At 39.7% G+C, this 17,230-nt stretch overlaps 1 protein-coding gene across 3 annotated transcripts; it reads right to left on the bottom strand.

Annotated features, from left to right (window-relative positions):
• Window positions 1–2,319: 2,319 nt before the first annotated feature.
• On the bottom strand, window positions 2,320–12,868 carry scn3b (sodium channel, voltage-gated, type III, beta). 3 transcript variants are annotated; one of them, XM_074642028.1, is made up of 6 exons: window positions 12,569–12,868; window positions 10,297–10,475; window positions 9,966–10,194; window positions 6,452–6,590; window positions 3,706–3,789; window positions 2,320–3,156 (listed from the first exon to the last, which is right to left on the bottom strand). In XM_074642028.1, the coding sequence occupies exons 1-5, from the start codon at window positions 12,621–12,623 to the stop codon at window positions 3,726–3,728; spliced, it is 666 nt and encodes a 221-aa protein (XP_074498129.1). In that variant the 5' UTR covers window positions 12,624–12,868; the 3' UTR covers window positions 2,320–3,156; window positions 3,706–3,725. The 3 variants fall into 3 exon arrangements, with proteins under 3 accessions (XP_074498129.1, XP_074498130.1, XP_074498131.1); XM_074642029.1 differs by having other exon boundaries at window positions 3,718–3,789; XM_074642030.1 differs by lacking the exon at window positions 3,706–3,789.
• Between the last annotated feature and the right edge of the window lie 4,362 nt (window positions 12,869–17,230).

Here is a 17,230-nt window from a genome sequence, read left to right as displayed (position 1 = left end):
TGAACATCCAGTTTGATTTAAGTCTAGAGATTGTTTGCAATCCAAAAATACCTCTGGTCTCTCCTTTCTTGGAAGTCTATAATCAATCTGGAACTTTCCAGAAATGAATTAACAAGATTTGGGCTTTTTTGTGAGCAGCAAAGCCAACAGCCCTGCCCTGTCTAGAAGTATAGGGCATGAAAAATGTGGAGATTTAGAATTATGAGTGGGCTGCCGGTGGTTATCTCAGAAAAGCTCCCTCGGAAGAAATGATTCAATTTCTATGCCCCCATTCGAAATGTGTGCATTCGTCTTCAGCCACTAAAAGAAATGGAAATCGGCAGGCAGAAGTATAACTGTGGAAACACCTTCTTAGCTCCAGCTCGGTCTGGTACAATGCTTTGAAAATCCCTTTAGAGACTGGTGCCACACAGAGGGTGGACCCTTCAGGAGGAGAGGGGAGGAGGATGATGGGAGAAAAGCAGGTTTCATGGTTAACAGGTTATCCTAGTGAGAAATGCAAAGCATAATAATTACTCACTTTGTGTTCATTCAATATGTTCCCATCGATTATAACTCTTTAATGTTTAAACTCAGCTCTAGCAGAGTGACTATTGATCAACAACAATCAATAAGTTTCTGGGTGACTGCAAATGTCTGATGTCTGGCATCATTACCGCTCGGGCCACAGTCAAGTGTCTCTCATCAACCCACCGGCCAAACAGATACAGGATCAATAAATCAATAACGTAAATATCAGAATTTATTGTAAACCATCGGCATCATCAGCAAATCAGAAATCAAACAATTGTGCATCAGCGTGTCTTCAGGTGGGAGAGACATGCTTGACGGAGAGCTTGACATTGATAAGCTTTGATTTCCTGTCAACGTTTGATGACATAATGAGCTTTACACTAGGGGGAGACAAAGACCCTCCATAGATGGACAAGCATTGAGCACTACAGATTACATGAATGATGATTTGAGGTCAAGTTTTGCGACGGCAAAATGAAAAATAGCTGCAACCTGCAGTCGTAAAAGTGAGAAAGTGGTGGCAACGCTTTAAATACAGTGACTACGAGCCTTTATGTGTTGTATTGTATGTGCAGACTGCTTTGTCAGTGAGATACTGAGCTACTGAATCCCTTTCAGTCATTAGTAACACATTAAGCTATTTCCTTTTATGAGCAAAGAAAATTAGCTCCAAATTAAGAGTGTTTATTGCCACGCTTTGTTGGTGTAATGTGAGTTAAAATGCTTTGTGCAGAGCGCAGAGGGCAGTTGGGGCCTGGTGGCTTAATTGAAACGTATATTAGTGGAATGTGGGCCATATTACTGGGTTGTATCCTCTGGGAGGCCCATTGTAACAATCGAGAGGGAAGAAGTAGAGACACAGAGAGAGAGAAAGAGAAGGGGGAGGGTTACAGAATTGCACTTTCACAATGCATCTCAAAGCCATAATGCCATATTGTTGAAGAGTTTATGGGATGTGTCGCGCAATCAATAACCAATCTATGTGAGCTTGATGGATGGATGAAGGTTGCACTTGTTGCATTACCTAGTTGTCATTCAGACAATATTACCTGACCTTGGTAGGTTTGTGGTGGCATTTCTTATGTCTATCAAGCCTCGTGTACTATAGCATAATGGGTGGCTTCTTTCTTTATATATTGTGTGCATAAGAAGTAATAAACCACTCTACATTTGTTTTATGGCTGTGCATAAATGAATGTGTCTCCTATCGCATGGTAATGTCTTTGCAATTGGCAATCTACCTTGCTACAGGCATTCCTGGGTTGCTATAACAACAGCTGCTGCTATATCTGTCACTGCTGTGGGTCACGGCTAGCTAAAAGAGCAATGTACATCCCATCCCTCCATAACTGACAGTCTTTTCCCCTTTCTTTCTTCTTGCCTTCACCTTTTGTCGTCCTTCTCTGTATTCAACAACCTTTTCTGGCCTTGCTTATCTGGACCAGCTCTGCTCCCACTAAATAAAACTCTCTGCTACACACCGCCGTATCTCAGCTCTGTAAGACTGGCATTTAAAATACACCGAGCTTACTTCAAGTGGAAACAAATCGAAAGTCGTTTTTGTTAGCTGTTTTTTCTGCACTGCAGAAGCTGGAAACACCAGAGGTCCTTATTGTGGTTGATTTAGAGCAAATGGTTTTCCTTTCAAATAAGGAGAACATAAGAAACAAGCCGCTGAGAGTCAATACTGCATTTTCCTCTCAACGTCCGAGCGGACTCTCTCATTGTGCAATTTCAATAGCATCTCCACATGCAATTAAACAGAAGCAAGAGCTTTTCAGTGAACAGAGGAGCTTCAACACAGACTGTGGAAAGCATTGAATTTAATAGTTCAAAAGCAGCACACTCACACAAATCTGTAATGGACAAAGTTTCTACAGTGTTGTACTATAGAAATAGGCACACATTTAGACTCAATAGCAACGCTATTGTAGAACACCAGCAACAGTTTAAGAATACATTTTAGAGTAACTGAAAATGGATTAAAGGTTTAAACGGAGGAGACTATAGGAAAGACCTCTAGATGAACTCAGATCAACTCAAATAAAGTGACTGTTTCATCTGTTTTTCTATATTTCCATTACCTTTTGGTTTCACTGAAACAGGGAGAAAAGCACATCCATACAGTATAAAAGCTATGCAATCCATTTTCCTTACAAAGACATCAAAAAGATATTGGCCAATACAAATAAAAATGTGACCCAAAATCTAAGCGTGGTCTATAAAAGTGTAATAAAATGAAGTAAACGAGTACTACAGAGTCATTTATAAGTTGTATATAACAGCCTTGACAGCAGGAGGTCAGTTTCTTTCATTGGTTATAAATCACAGAGGCACCACTAACTACTAAGAAAATATTCAATAAATGAAGCATGGCTGATATTTATCTGATAAGTGCAGGACACCGACGTTTTTGTCCTTTAACCTGCTGAAAACAATTTATTTCCGATGCCCGGCACGAAGGTAAAACAAAAATAAAGTGAGGAAAAAGAAGGGGAAAAATTTAGCATTTTTTTGACTGGCTCCTCACATAACACGGTCGATACACAGGGGAGGTCGGTTGGCAGGATTCCCATGGCTGTCTGGGAGTAATGATACCTTCATAGTGTCTGTCACTGAAGTCCCAGCGTGATCGGTTAATACCTAAAAAGAGCAGAGAACATGTTCAATCTTATTCAACGTGGATTGATTTATATGCTAAATAACCAAAGTCATGTCTGCAATGTTAAACAATATACAAATTCAACATAATCTAATTCACACAAACAGCTGTATCCTTTAGCATTGTTATAAATCAGGAGCCCTACTTCATATACATGCAAATGCCGTACATTTTAGAGTGATGTAATTTACTATCTTCACTATGCAGATTGGTGCCCGAGGGGCCTGTATTTCAATTGTATTTGAAATTGTCATGCTCTTATTGAACTATCGAATGGAATACTGAACACTGAACGGAGAGAGTGAGGACGAATGGAGGACTTGTGATCAGGCGACATTTCCAAAAATGCCAGGAATGAAAGCCCTTTTGAAGGGAACGAGCAAGAAGGGACACAGAGGGAGCTGAAGCAACAGGACTCCACTACAGAGCTGCACACTTATGAGTCATAAAGGTACAGACAATGAGTTGAAAGAGAGAGAGGGGTGATTTCACTGATCAGGATCAGGTTGAGAGAGTCACATGTAAAATACCGTGTCACTGACAAGCACTTTTATTCGGTAACAGGAGCGGCTGGGTTGTCTTTCTGCTCAGAGGGAATGGCTAGGTAGTTTGTCCTGCAGGCAGATTGGTATAAAAACAGAGGAGTGTCTAAGACTTGGTGGTTTCTACCACCATATACCACACAATAGTGCTGGTTATGGTTTGAATACATGACTGAATTCCCTTTTGGGACTGTGAGGCTTTTGTGCATTCGTATTCGTCCCTTATTCACAGCAATGTGTACACCCCCCAGAGGGAATGCATTTTAAAAGATAAAAATCATCACTGTAATGTGAGCCGTGGGGAGCTATTGTGCGGGCTGCGCATCAGGAAGACATGACACCCTCATACAGTATTTAACAGCAGACTTTCATATTGTTAAAAACCACAAAACCTTCACCAAATATGCTCCCGATTCAATAGAGCTGCACGGAAACTGTGTAGACTAAGCATAAAATTCATAATAGTGAAAAGAGTTTTCTGACTCCGTCAGCATATTTCAAACATAGCCTTGTTTTGTATATCTCTTTGACAGATTATCACTTGCGTTCCATCTTTTCCCTCGGTAACATGACTAATATGATCCGAGCCACTAATGCATCACAAAATGTAACCTCAAAATGTTCTAGCTGCGGTACATATCCATTAAAGCCCGGGTAGCTAAGAAGCCGACCACAGAACAGCCTCTTTGAATGTGTGTAGTAGCTTCTCACTGTGGGATGTGTTGTCATACAGGTCAATAATGGCTCAGAGTCGGCCACAACTCATTAACTCTTTCAGCTGCAGGAACTGATGAAGTTTACAGAGATACGCACATTCGATCACTTGATGCTTGAATTAAAGTGCACTGCTGATCTGTCTGTGGATCAATAAACTTTACTTACATGCTGGGCTGATTTCTACTTTAACTAAAACACTAGTCGGCAGCCCCCTCATGGCTTAAATGTGCCAGTAAATGTAACATCTAATTACCTTCCATGGCCTTTATCAACTGATTTATAAAAGATCTAATTGATTTTATGAGGCTTTACTTCAGTTTCCAAATGAAACAAAATGCAGAAATACATATTTTATATATGTATAATGTTTTATCCACATATTAGAGGGAATATGCAAACCACACAATCCAAGAAAAATACAGTAAAACACAATATAAAAGAATAGCTGGTTCAGCTTATCGTTCACTTTTAGTCGATTCAGGTGTTAACTAGTGCTGCAAATAATGATTATTATTATTATTGATTTATTTACTGATTGTATTCTTTATTGTTTTGCCTATAATATGTCAGAAAATACTGAAAAATGTTGATCACAATTTCACAGAGCCCAAGATGGCATATCTCTTATTTTGGCTGATCATCAATCAAACACTTACAAATATCCAGTCATGTTTGACAAAGAAAAGCTGGACCCAGCAAATGTTTGGCATTTTTGATCAAAAAATGACTGAAATGGTTATTCAATTATCAAAATAGTGGGTGATTAATTTTCTGTTGATCAACTAATTGTCAATTCGTTCAGCTCTAGTAATTAAATTCAATGATTTTTTTAGTTCATTGTACTACAGCTGCGTTGGTTTGTATTTATATTGTATATTTTATTTTTGGTCATTTTGTTTGGTAATAGTTTATTTCACAGGTTTGCAACTTCCAGCTTCCTAATAATGTCCAAAGACTTTACTACAGTCTTTATTTTCTCTATTATTAGTACCATAGTGTTTAATTAAATAATTCGAATTGGTCGCTAGAGTAACCACAGTAACCAAGCAAGTATACAATTCAACATACATGGACGATTAAATTTCAAATAATAAATGGAGCTTTTCTTCCCAGAATAAATCCCTAATTATACAGTTCTTCCCACGAAACTTTGTAGGAAATTTTTAGGATATTACTGTAAAATAAAGTGTTACTTTATGAGGTTTTTCTATTATGTTGTGTTGTGTTGTGTTGTTTCCACCCCGTGTATATTTACTCTTTGGGGCTCTATGTGTCAGATTTGGAGTAAAAATTAATTGTCTGCAAAAACCATAATAACTGGCTCAGCACATGTGCTCTGTGTTATCTGTGATTGTTCTGTTCGCAACATAAATTGCCTGTTCAAAAGTTGTCAACCTGGATCGACTGACTGGCATCGTCAACGCCATGATACTCCGCTGGGAGCTGACTATACAGGTGCATTGGGGTCTTTGTTAGTGCTGACAAGGTGACGCAGAAAGTGGGTTTCTGATGGAGCGCGAAATCCACCACTGATGTAAAAAGATTGTTTAGAAAAAAAAGCAGTCAGCAGTACTTAGAATTATTCAGGCCTGTCAGGTATTCTAAGTGAAAAGACAGATTGCTGTTGCAGAAGGGTTACACAACTGAGGCAGTGTAGACTCAATTAACTCTCTGTCTGTCTGTCTGTCTGTCTGTCCGTCTGACTGTCTCTTTCCCTTCCTCTCTGTCCTTCACTCTCTGCCTCTTGATTGCCCCATAAATGTCTCTTTCCGACATGTTTCTAAAATTCCTATTATGTAACAACCACACACCGAGGCATACACAGGTAACGCTGTATTGGTGACTCATAATATGAACCCACTGCCTTGTTGTGTTGTGAGTCATAGAAAAAAGAAGGTTAGTACAGATACGAATCTGGAAATTTTGACAAAAGGTTTGCTTTTGAATTAGCTGCTTTCCGTCGTACCCCGACGCATCTGTGTTTGCATCCGCACATTTGTGTCCGTGTGAGACTCACGCCGTGTCCTGTGTCTGCTCATCAGACTTGGAGATCTTCCTGTAGCAGTAGACCATCTCTATCAGCAGCCAGAGGGTCAAGCACACCAGCAGCACATACATCATGATCTCAGAGTAGAGCGCTGCGGGGTCCTTGGTGGCTGTGGAGCACAAACAACAGCAAGGAACATGTATTATTCAGTATGCATTCGTCATATGAATGTCATTGTGCTGAATATAGCAGGGGAGACTTGTTTATTCACCGGTTTAAGAAAGTGCTTGTTCATGTATGTGCAACACTGCTGATAATTGAGAAGGTAAAATTACTACGGTTGAGTCCAACTCAATATGTGCAATAGTTATTATGAACTTTAAGCAAAGCAAGGTCATGTTTTCTGGTGTGCTTCCTGTTCGAAGATACACTTTAAAAATGATGCAAGAATTATGTTGCATACAGAACATTATGACCATACCTGCAGTACAGTGATAATAGAGCCTAGAAAGTTAAAGGTGCCCTGAGAAGTTTCTTGCAAATAAAGCATTCTTCTTCACTGCTGTTGTTGGTGCCACCAACAACAACTGTCGGTTAATAGAATAGCGTCAAACCGACGGCAGCATGCACGTGCACACTTATGCGCACGCAGGGTACGAACAAAACGTGGACCCACTCGTAAAAACTTTGCTTCATAGAGGTCAGAAACTCCACAGGGTACCTTTAGATATGAAATAAGATGAATATGCAAAGTCACAGTGGTTCTCAGGGCTTTACACATCTCATATTTTGGTTTAATGTAAATGTAAGACTAATTACATTAAGCTATATCTTTATATTTTATTTACTGTAAAGGGATAGGTTCACATTATTTCAAGTCTCTCTTAGAACAATACTCGTTCGCCCTTATGAACATTGAAAAAGTCCTTTCAGAGTAAGTGATGGGGACAAATCTACAGTTTATCTGAAGTTAAAGGTAAAGTGTTTAGGATTTGGTGCCATCTAGTGGTGTGGTTGCAGATTGCAACCAACTGAGTACCCCTCCGCTCACTCCTCCCTTTACAAGACTTCGGTAATGTGAGCCGCAGAGGCCATCCTTACCATAATAACACTACTTTAGGAGCAACAGAAGTCAGGCGGTGGCTGGCGGTACCACGGTTTGGCACTCTGCGACACACGTTACTGCAGTTTTGACAAGCGTATTGGAGAACTACGGTGGCCTTCAGGTAACACAAAAACATGAAAGGCTCTCTCTAGAGCCAGCGTTTGGTTTGTCCGTTCTGGGCTACTGTAGAAACATGACGGAGCAACATGCCGGACTCCGTGACGAATCCGCTCCCTACGTAGACTAACGAAAACACGATTCTTACTTTCAGGTGATTTTACACTGAAGAAAACATAGTTACAGTATTAATATTATATTCCATTTCTGCTAATACACGCTGTTCCTTTAATATGAGGCTTCAGCAGTCTGAGTTTATCAGATTAAGCGAGTATCTTCCAAAGCTACACTCTTCTTAGTACAGAATTTCCTCTTCATGTTTCCACAGAGCTGAGTTCAGAAGAATAGCAACAGAAAGACAGAATTTCACACTAAAAAGACTGTAAGTTCGGAAGAAGGCTGAAGCTTTGTATTAAACTTTCTAATGTATTTTTGCAGACACAGTACTTTGGATTTTCTCCATCACTTACACTGGAAGCACATTAGAAAGGGATCTTTTAATGGCCGGTATGAACAGGAGGAATGATTACAGCAAGCAAAAACTGTTGTGTGCATCTGACTTGGAAAAAAATGTGAACCTATCCTTTAATATCTTCCATTTCAGGATCATTACGAGCCCCTGTGAACCTGTGTGCCATGTGACTGTGTACCAAATTCCAGAAAGCCTGCAGGCCAGACAGTTGACAGCTTTCACTGATTTGATTCTGCAGCCTCTGCAAATAGAGGCTATTAGTGTAATATAATCCTTAGATGGGAAAGCGCATATACGTTTGCCGTAAACTAATCCATTCTACTACTATGGACGTCATTACAGTAACATGATTCCCTATAGCTGTAATGTACAGCACGCAGGCTGACGGCTTTGTGGAATTTGGTCCCACATGTATGAGATGTGAAAGAGAGGCTTTTTTAATATGTATAAGACATCAAACTGTAGTATATTTTTGGAAAGTTGCACTTCGGAAGATAATCACGTCCAATTTTCCTCTGTTTCCAGGTCCAAACGCTGGCATACAACTGGCCTGGCTTAGCTTTAAATGCCTTTGATAGTGAACTATATACCACGTGCAAGCAGATATAAATAGTAGTATTTCCAAATATACATGTTGTATTGTATATTCGATCAAGGTGGAAAATGACACATTCAGCAAGCCAAGCATTCGGGAAGCAGAATACATTACCCCTTATTATAGATAGCAAAGTGGTTGGTTTGAATTAACCCCTTCACTGACAACAGAAGAAAGCTTTGATGAACAATAAAGGCAGACAAAACAAGACACAGAATTATTCCTCTTCGGTACAGTGGCGACAAAGGGGAGAGAAGGAGAGTGGTGTTGTTAGTGCCCTAGTGCTGATGCATCACAAAGTGAAAACAACGAGTGGGAAATATATAATAAAACGAAAAAAAAACACTTAAAGCGGTCAGATAAACACTTTATGCAACATCGAAGGAGGGGCATGTAGAGCACAAAGAGAACACTCAGCACAGCATAGACTTGAGTTTCTACCAGGAGGGATTGTGCATTAACACACCTGAGCTCAACCTCTCCAGCATATGCAGCTGTATCATCATCATCATCATCATGTTAGTGTTCGAATGTACAGTACTGCGGTGAAATGATCAGTTACGCTGTCCCGCATCTGCATAGCAAACTTTTTTGATAAAAGTTCTATTGGTTAATATGAATTCTGTAGTTCTGCTGATATTGCAATGCAGGGAAAACATATTGTGCGAAAATATATTATTAATTAGAAATTTGAAATATTTGCAGTACAGCCACTCCCGCTGAGACACTGCTGGACCTGCACTGGCTTTACAAGAGCTTATTAAAGCTGCCGAAGTCTAGTTTTCTCTCAGATCACTTGAATTACAATATGCTGAAAGGTTAATATGGAATTTTTGCCCAATAATGCCAAAAAACATTCTGCCTACTGCCATTTTTAAGGCCAAATATGAATTATACATTTACTTCAGGACTGTTAAAAGTGTTTCTTTCAGATTTTAGTTTAAAATGTTGAAATAAAACTAATTCTGAATAGATAGATTGGGGGGGGGAAACAGCTTAAGTGTCAGATTTGAGTTGTAGATCTCTTGGGACTGATGTCTATATTTGGTAACCTGACAGGGGTATGCATGCCACTGACGGAGAAACACTTAACGGCACACACAAGTCTGAGGTCTGAATGACCTCATGTGTAGCTCTGGAATAACCCTGCTAAACTGATTTGTCTCCATTATAGCTGGACTGGACACTGAGTGGCAACCAAGCATCTGGCTAAACCTAAGCATGGAAAAACAAAGTGGGAAACTATTCGCCGCACCTTTCTCTTTCACCTTCAACTTGATGTCCCTGATGACGGAGAACGAGGGAGTGAAGTAGTCAAACGCAAACGTGCGAACTACGTGGCACTCAAAGACGCCACTGTCGTTAAAGGTGACGTTGATGATTTGAATGGAGAGGTCCTGCAAATCCTGGCTCCCATTCCAGGTCAGACGACCCTTATACGGTCCGTCCACTTCAACTGTGCGGTCAACGTCATACTTGTATATCTGGGGGAGAGAAAAAACAAGCAGGCATGTATAAAATATATAGTACTAGTATGAACACATACAACGTGGCATATCATACACAACAATGCAGCAGCGACCTACATGAGTTTTGTCAGGTGGGATGTCTTTTTCTGTGTTTGGCATGAAGTACCAATCCACGCGTGTCTTTGCTTTGAGCTCATCCCTCTTCAGACAGGAAATGCAGGTCAACTTCATGGGGTACCCCTGGACGGCGTCAGTCTCCGACGGGACATCGACACATACTGGCCGGCTCAGGTGGACTGGAGGGAAGCATGGAAATGTTACACACATTTAGCTCAGCAAGCTAGTCTGATGAAAACTCAGTCAAAGCTTTGCATATTTGTATTTCATGTTTGACCTTCACTGAGCAGAATGATGTACATGTATGTGCAGAGTTTGACACTAGAGGTTGTTTTCACATGCATCTGCTGAAGGGAGAAAGTGTATCTGTGCTCATCTTAAATGTGAGGTTAAGCAACACGTTCTCATCCCAACTCGTCACAAAGTGACGCTTTGTCTTCTTGGTCGCATGAAATAAACAAAAACACTTGCTTAGGTTCAAGCAATAAAACCACTATAGTTAGGTTTAGGAATGAACAACATGGTGGGGCTTAAAACTAGTACGTCTGTAAAGTGAAAATGACACTGAACGTTGTAAACACAGGACACGAACCACCTACCCTCCCACCCACTCGGTGTGTCTCTTCTGCTCTTTAAACTACGTCACCACTACAACACTTTCTCTGTGCATTTAATATTGTCACAAACGGGTTTACATTGTAGTTAACGGAAAGCCCGGTGCGTCTCGTACTGACGCTCAAGGGTTGTCTTGTGAGTCAGTATTGAACGCTGACGGCCGTGACAAAGTGTCTGTATTTGACGCCCTATAGGAATGACAACGGGCTGGTTTAAGATGTGCAGGTACAAGATTATCACAACTAGTTTAGAAGCCAGTATGAAACTAGTATTCAAAATATGCAAATGTGATGTGGAAACTTGACATCTTCAGTGCACAAGCACTGAGAATGGACTTTTCACTGAAGCAGGAGACATCGTGTTAAACTTTTGACATTAAAATAACATTTCTATATTCAAAGATTTTGGATATTTCAGTGAGCAGAAGGTAATACATACTAACAAGTTAATTGAACTTTGTTTGTGGATAAACCATATGGGACACTAATTATTATTCAAAGCAGGGTATTTTATAGTCATTAAAACATGTTTGGAGGGAAGCTTCAACTGTTGGAGTTTTTGAGAGAGCTTTTTAATACTCACTGGACCAAACTGGTTGCCCCAGAGTGGGCCCACTGTAAACACAAGAGCTTTTCAAAGTAAAAGTGCTTATAGATGCAGCTATAAGTTATCATGTACTAATTCTATGCAAGGATTACATATTAACAGACTGCCACGGTCATTGACATTGTCAGGCTTTACTTAATGACTGTGAGAATACAACCATACACAGTACTGTGACAAGCACATTTCAACTATACATGTAGTAATTAACTCATCATGGCCCAGTCTTCTTATCGAGGTCAGTAGCTCCTGCACTCTGCACTTACATTGACTCCAACATTGAGCCAGACTCAAAACTCAGTGAGCGTTAAGAAGACACAAATTCAATTATACAGCTCCGTGAGCACTGGAGAGACTTGAGTCACAATACTGATAGCGAATCCAACATCATCCAGGCCAGTAAGCACTAATGATGGCCTCTGCCCATTAGTATTAGCTTTGCAGAAGCAGTAACAAATGGAGGGACTGTGTACTGTATTGTATTGTGGGCTAAGCAGGAAGAAGAGGACACATTGATTGATGAATAAATGCATTACAGGAGATGGAGTAATTAGAGGATGGCAGGAAGTGAAGGATAACATGGAGGGGGATTATAAACACAAGCATTTCTTGTGAAGTGAAGTGAAGTGAGGCAGCAGTCTCAGCTGTGAGCTTTCCACATGGATGTCTTTTGTGTGACTGTTTCCATGTTGGGTCCAGTGCTCTTATATAACCCACAGCCCCCCTGGGCGGACAATGACAACATCGATTCCATCTCTCCTTCTTTTCTGTTTTTTTTTCATACTGAGGGCTGGAAATAGGGCAGAGAAACAGATAGGGGAGGAAACTAGAAAAAGGAAAAAAAGAAGAAGGCTAATTTCCTTTTTTCTGTGTCCTTTCCTGGTGTGATTTATTTCACTTCTGCTGCTCTGAAAGTGGGTTTTGAGTTCACAGCCAAGCTGGAGGGTTAACTCCATCATGTGCATCTATGTAAACCAACAATCTGATGCAATAAGACATGCAACATTCACAATCAAACAAGATATTTGAAACATGTTGCACAGTTCATACTTACCAACAGAAAACAAAAGTACCAAAGTTTGCAGGTGAACTCTGGTTTGAGTTACCATATTAAGCTCTTTGGTGGTGGAGCTGCTGGTGGAACAGTGTCCCCCTCTCTTGACTGTTGCTTGTTTAGAGAAAACCAAGTCAAGTTGTCTTCACACGAAGCCAGGAGTTGTTGAAGATGACTTCAGCACCACGGACAGCGCCTCTCCTCGGCAGACGAGCGCGCAGGTAAACTTCCTTCCCTCCTCACGACTGGAAAATCCCAACCAAACTGTGTGCGTAAAGGCAGCCAAAAAGAGGTATAAAAGAGATGCAGATGCTCGCCATTCGTCACCTATCTAGCACTTCATAATTCACTCCAATCGGTGCATGAACTGTGATGGATACTCGGTCCTCCTCCTCCTGCTGTCATTCAGTCCAGATCCATCCAGAAAACACAGAAGAAAACAGGCGAAGAAGAAGAAGAAGAGGAGGAACCTGTGGATTCCCCAAAAGCCGATTTAGTCACTTACTGCTGCAGAGTCTTGTTCACACAAACAGCAAAAGCACTGATGACAGTTCTCTCGTATTTCACCCCTCAAAGAAATAACGCCATTGATTGTTTGGAGTCTATTTCCTCCATTAAGGATGACTGATGAGATTTCCCAGCCGCTGCTCGCTGCCTCTTTGTTTTTCACCAGTCACTTAGCACAGAGCCGAGCAGACAGGCTCTGATACGCATGCGTGAGTCACTCCCTCCTACACTACAATGTGCAATGACCACATTACACTGTCATTTGACCAAACCAGCTCAGCATGCAAGCACTGTTTGCTTTTCTCTTGACTGCAGGAGCTAAACAAACAAACAAAACACAGCATGGCATATAGAAAAAACAAATGCAAATCAGTTGTATTTTTGAGGAGAAGAGGAACTGGCTTTGTCATGTGTTATATAAGGTTGTTTAGCAGCTGCTAGAACGCTTTCATTTGTTACACATCAGTGTGTGCGTTATTCCAGCCGATTAGACTGTTGTCAGGCTATTAAATAGGTGTTATCAGTTGCTATAAGTACCATAGATGTGGGTCAATAGGGGCCTACTACACCCACTTGTAGGTTTTATTATCTATTCACGTGGTAGATCACCGAAAGAAGGTATAAAAGAACACTACAGTGACCTCTAACGACCGTAGTAATTATGACAGGAGGAGAAGCGGAAGTCAGGCGCTGTAGTATAGACAGTGTGAAGCTCCATAAAGGCTGGAGGTTTGGGACGATGGAAATAAAACACAGGACTTTCACCTAAGAGACTGGAGTTTGCATCCTGTGTGAAACCAACAATGTGTAGTTGTCTTTGTGTTCGTAGTTATTTTAACCTAAAACACAATGTTTTTACCCTAACCTTAACTGCTTTTTTGTTGCCTTAACCTAGCTGTTTTTTTTGCCTAAACCTAAAGAAGTTGTAGTTTTATTGCCTACACCTAAATAAGTTGTAGTTTTATTGCCTAAACCTAACTGTTTTTTTTGCTTAAACCTAAAGAAGTTGTAGATTTATTGTCTAAACCTAAAGAAGTTGTAGTTGTATTGCCTAAACCTAACAGTTTTTTGCTTAAACCTAAAGAAGTTGTAGATTTATTGTCTAAACCTAAAGAAGTTGTAGTTTTATTGCTTAACCCTAAAGAAGTTGTAGTTTTGTTGCCTAAACCTAAAGAAATTGTAGTTTTATTGCCTAAACCTAACTGTTTTTTGCCTAAACCTAAAGAAGTTGTACATTTATTTCCTAAACCTAAAGAAGACTTTTTGTTTGTGTTCAAAACGTAACGTTTCATTAAGTTTTACAACATGTTAAAACGTGGTAGGTGTACTAGGCCCCAAATGACCCACATCTATGGTGCTTATAGCAACTGAAAACATCTGATGGCCTGATAACAGTTGAATCGGGTGCTTATTACTACCCAAGTCTTTGCAAAAGGCCTTTTTCACAGAAGACAGTTTGATATGTCACAGTAGGAAATGCACAGGTGTAAATAATTAAATGAATAATGGCTGAATTCCATTTAGCTACTTTGATTTCAGGATCCAGGTACTGTTCATATTGATTTACTGTCAGTCCCACTGGGACGCTTGAATACAACAGAGCCATTGTTAGTGTTAATAAATTAGTTACGCCTGTGCTTTTCCCACTATGACAAATCGAAATGTCTGCTGTGAAAAAGGCTAATGTCTTCTTAGTCCAGAAACGTGTGCTCAGTGCTCAGAAGATAGCGGTTCAATTGAAGGGTTTCAGTGATATATAGCCAAATATTATGGCTGCAGGTTTACAAAGAGCACATACTGTGCACAATATGCATGCATATCCACACATAAAAACATCAAATATTACAAATGCAAGGATCCCTACCCTGGATTTGTGTTTTGAAATCATATGAATGCTAAGCACATACACAGACTGATCTATATCTTTGGCTCCCTGCAGCAATGAAACAGCAGGACACCATCCACTAATCTTCTATCCTCTGGAGTTTAGCTTTAAAAGGGCTTGACCTTTTCTGTGATATTCTGTCTATATTTGGGCACAAATTCTTCCATGCTGCACGACTGCTGCACTCCAATAAACAATTGCCTTTCCTTTCCTTTAATCATTTAAGGGTATAAACAATGCTGAATATGAAGGGTGAAGAAGAGTTATTATAACACATTCTGCACATCACGCCAACACATCCTGCCCCAGAAGAGGAGTGAAGTGACTGCTGAATAGTGTAATTATATCACATTTTTGTTTCTCACTGAAAACTGCAGTGATTCGACTCTCTTGTAAAGGTTGAAGGATGTGATGAGGACGTAATAAAATGGCCAACAGACTGAATCCACAGGGACATCTCTTGCTTGCGTGTTGATTTAATTATGTTTTTGAATTTCAATTGAATTGAATAATGAATTTCAGTGTTTCAAGAAAATACCATCTGTGTGTACTGATCTTATCTGTATAATGAGATGACTACAGCAGTGGTGGAGGAAGAAGTATTAAAACCTTTTACTTAAGTAAAAGTAGCAATACTGCAGTGTAAAAATACTTTGTTACAAGTAGAAGTCCTGCATTTTGAAGTCGTACTTCAGTACAAATTCAAAAGTATTAGCATCAAAATATACGTAAAGTATAAAATGTAAACATACTATTTTGGCAGAATGGCCCATTTCAAATTTTAAATTGAATTATAATTAGTGATGCATTAATATGTTCGTCACTTTAATGTTGCAGCTGGTAAAGGTGGCGCTAATTTTAACTACTTTGTATGCAGCTGGGTAGCTTAACCTGTGATAAAACATCATAATGTATTAATTGATTTATTTGCTGTAAATAATCTGAATATGCAAAGTCACTAGTAACTAAAGCTGTCAAATAAATGTAATGGAGTAAAAAGCACAATATTTGCGTTCAAAATTGAGTGGAGTAAAAGTATAAAGTAACATAAAATGTAACTCAAGTAAAGTACAAGTACCTCATAATTGTACTTAAGTAAAGTACTTGAGTAATTGTACTTGGTTACTTTTCCACCACTGGACGACAGTCATTTTACTCTCACTTATGGTAAAATACTGTACTTTCATTATTTCTGTGGTCAACGGGCCATAACGTGTTGTTTTTAATACTGCGCACAATGACATCACTACTGCAAATATTGCCATAATTTACATTTAAGTGCCAACATAACAAATAAAACGTCATGTACCAGCCTAATATACTTGACAGGACAGAAGAAAATATTTTGACCCTCCTAGAGGAAATGCAGTCTGGATTTTTAGTTATAATAATAAAAACTGTCCGGACAGCTGTGATTGAGCCGGACTCATGCTGAGGCGGCTGCTACAGCTATATATTCTAAATGTTTTTACTAAATCAACCTGGAGTCTGTGTGAAACAGCAGAAGCGAGTGATATGTAGAAATCTTTTGGGAGATTTAAATAGGCCTCATTAATGAAGTTTCAGATGCTGTGCCACGTGCCTCTTTCAATGTGGAGACGCACATATCGGTCCAGCTGCTGTGTGACGACTACAAGGATTTACTAAACTCAAAGGAAGAAATACTAAATACAAACAGTCGGCTTCACTTAGGCCAACCGATAAAACTCATTAATTGAACCCATTACAGACTTAATCACATTCAAAATAGTATTTTAACAAGCATTTTAATCTGTAATAATAAAACAAAATAAAAGAGCCATAACTCAGCTCCATGTTGGCCCCTCTGAGATTCATACAGTAGTTAGATATGGACTTGATCTCAGGCCTTTAGCAGGCTGACTGGATGAAACTTTAGATCACACAGGTGAGACGTGATTGTCCACGCAGCAGAGGCAATCAGGTCGGACATTTGCTTTTCTTATTTTGGATAGAAAAAAATGTTTATATCCTAAAATGTTCACAATGTAATCCTCAAGAACTAGAGAATCAGACAGTTTTACAAAATGGTAAACACATGGTGGACTAGATTGTTAATACTGAATGTTTTGGGACACAGTCTATACTGTACAGGCCTAATATCAAATACAAGGTGTTTCTCTAAAATCTTATAAAAGACTGAATCTGTGAAGGGTCTGTTAATCTGACAAATGAGTCCTCTGCAGTGCATCTGATGTGTTTGTCTCTTGTGAGTTAACTGGAGCCTGATATCCTCTCGTGTGTTGCTGACC

This window comes from Sebastes fasciatus, chromosome 7, assembly GCF_043250625.1.
Source record: "Sebastes fasciatus isolate fSebFas1 chromosome 7, fSebFas1.pri, whole genome shotgun sequence".
NCBI classification, from domain to species: domain Eukaryota; kingdom Metazoa; phylum Chordata; class Actinopteri; order Perciformes; family Sebastidae; genus Sebastes; species Sebastes fasciatus.
Note: the sequence above shows the minus strand (reverse complement) of the source record. Positions and strands in the feature narration are given on the sequence as shown.

What these genes read in the sequence shown, in the direction of transcription:
- scn3b (XM_074642028.1), bottom strand. Translation starts at nt 12,623, where the DNA reads ATGGTAACTCAAACCAGAGTTCACCTGCAAACTTTGGTACTTTTGTTT. An exon ending in TCCCACCTGACAAAACTCAT is followed by an intron (nt 10,195 to 10,296) that starts GTAGGTCGCTGC and finishes TCTCTCCCCCAG; the next exon opens with ATATACAAGTATGACGTTGA. An exon ending in GTTGAAGGTGAAAGAGAAAG is followed by an intron (nt 6,591 to 9,965) that starts GTGCGGCGAATA and finishes TGTGCTCCACAG; the next exon opens with CCACCAAGGACCCCGCAGCG.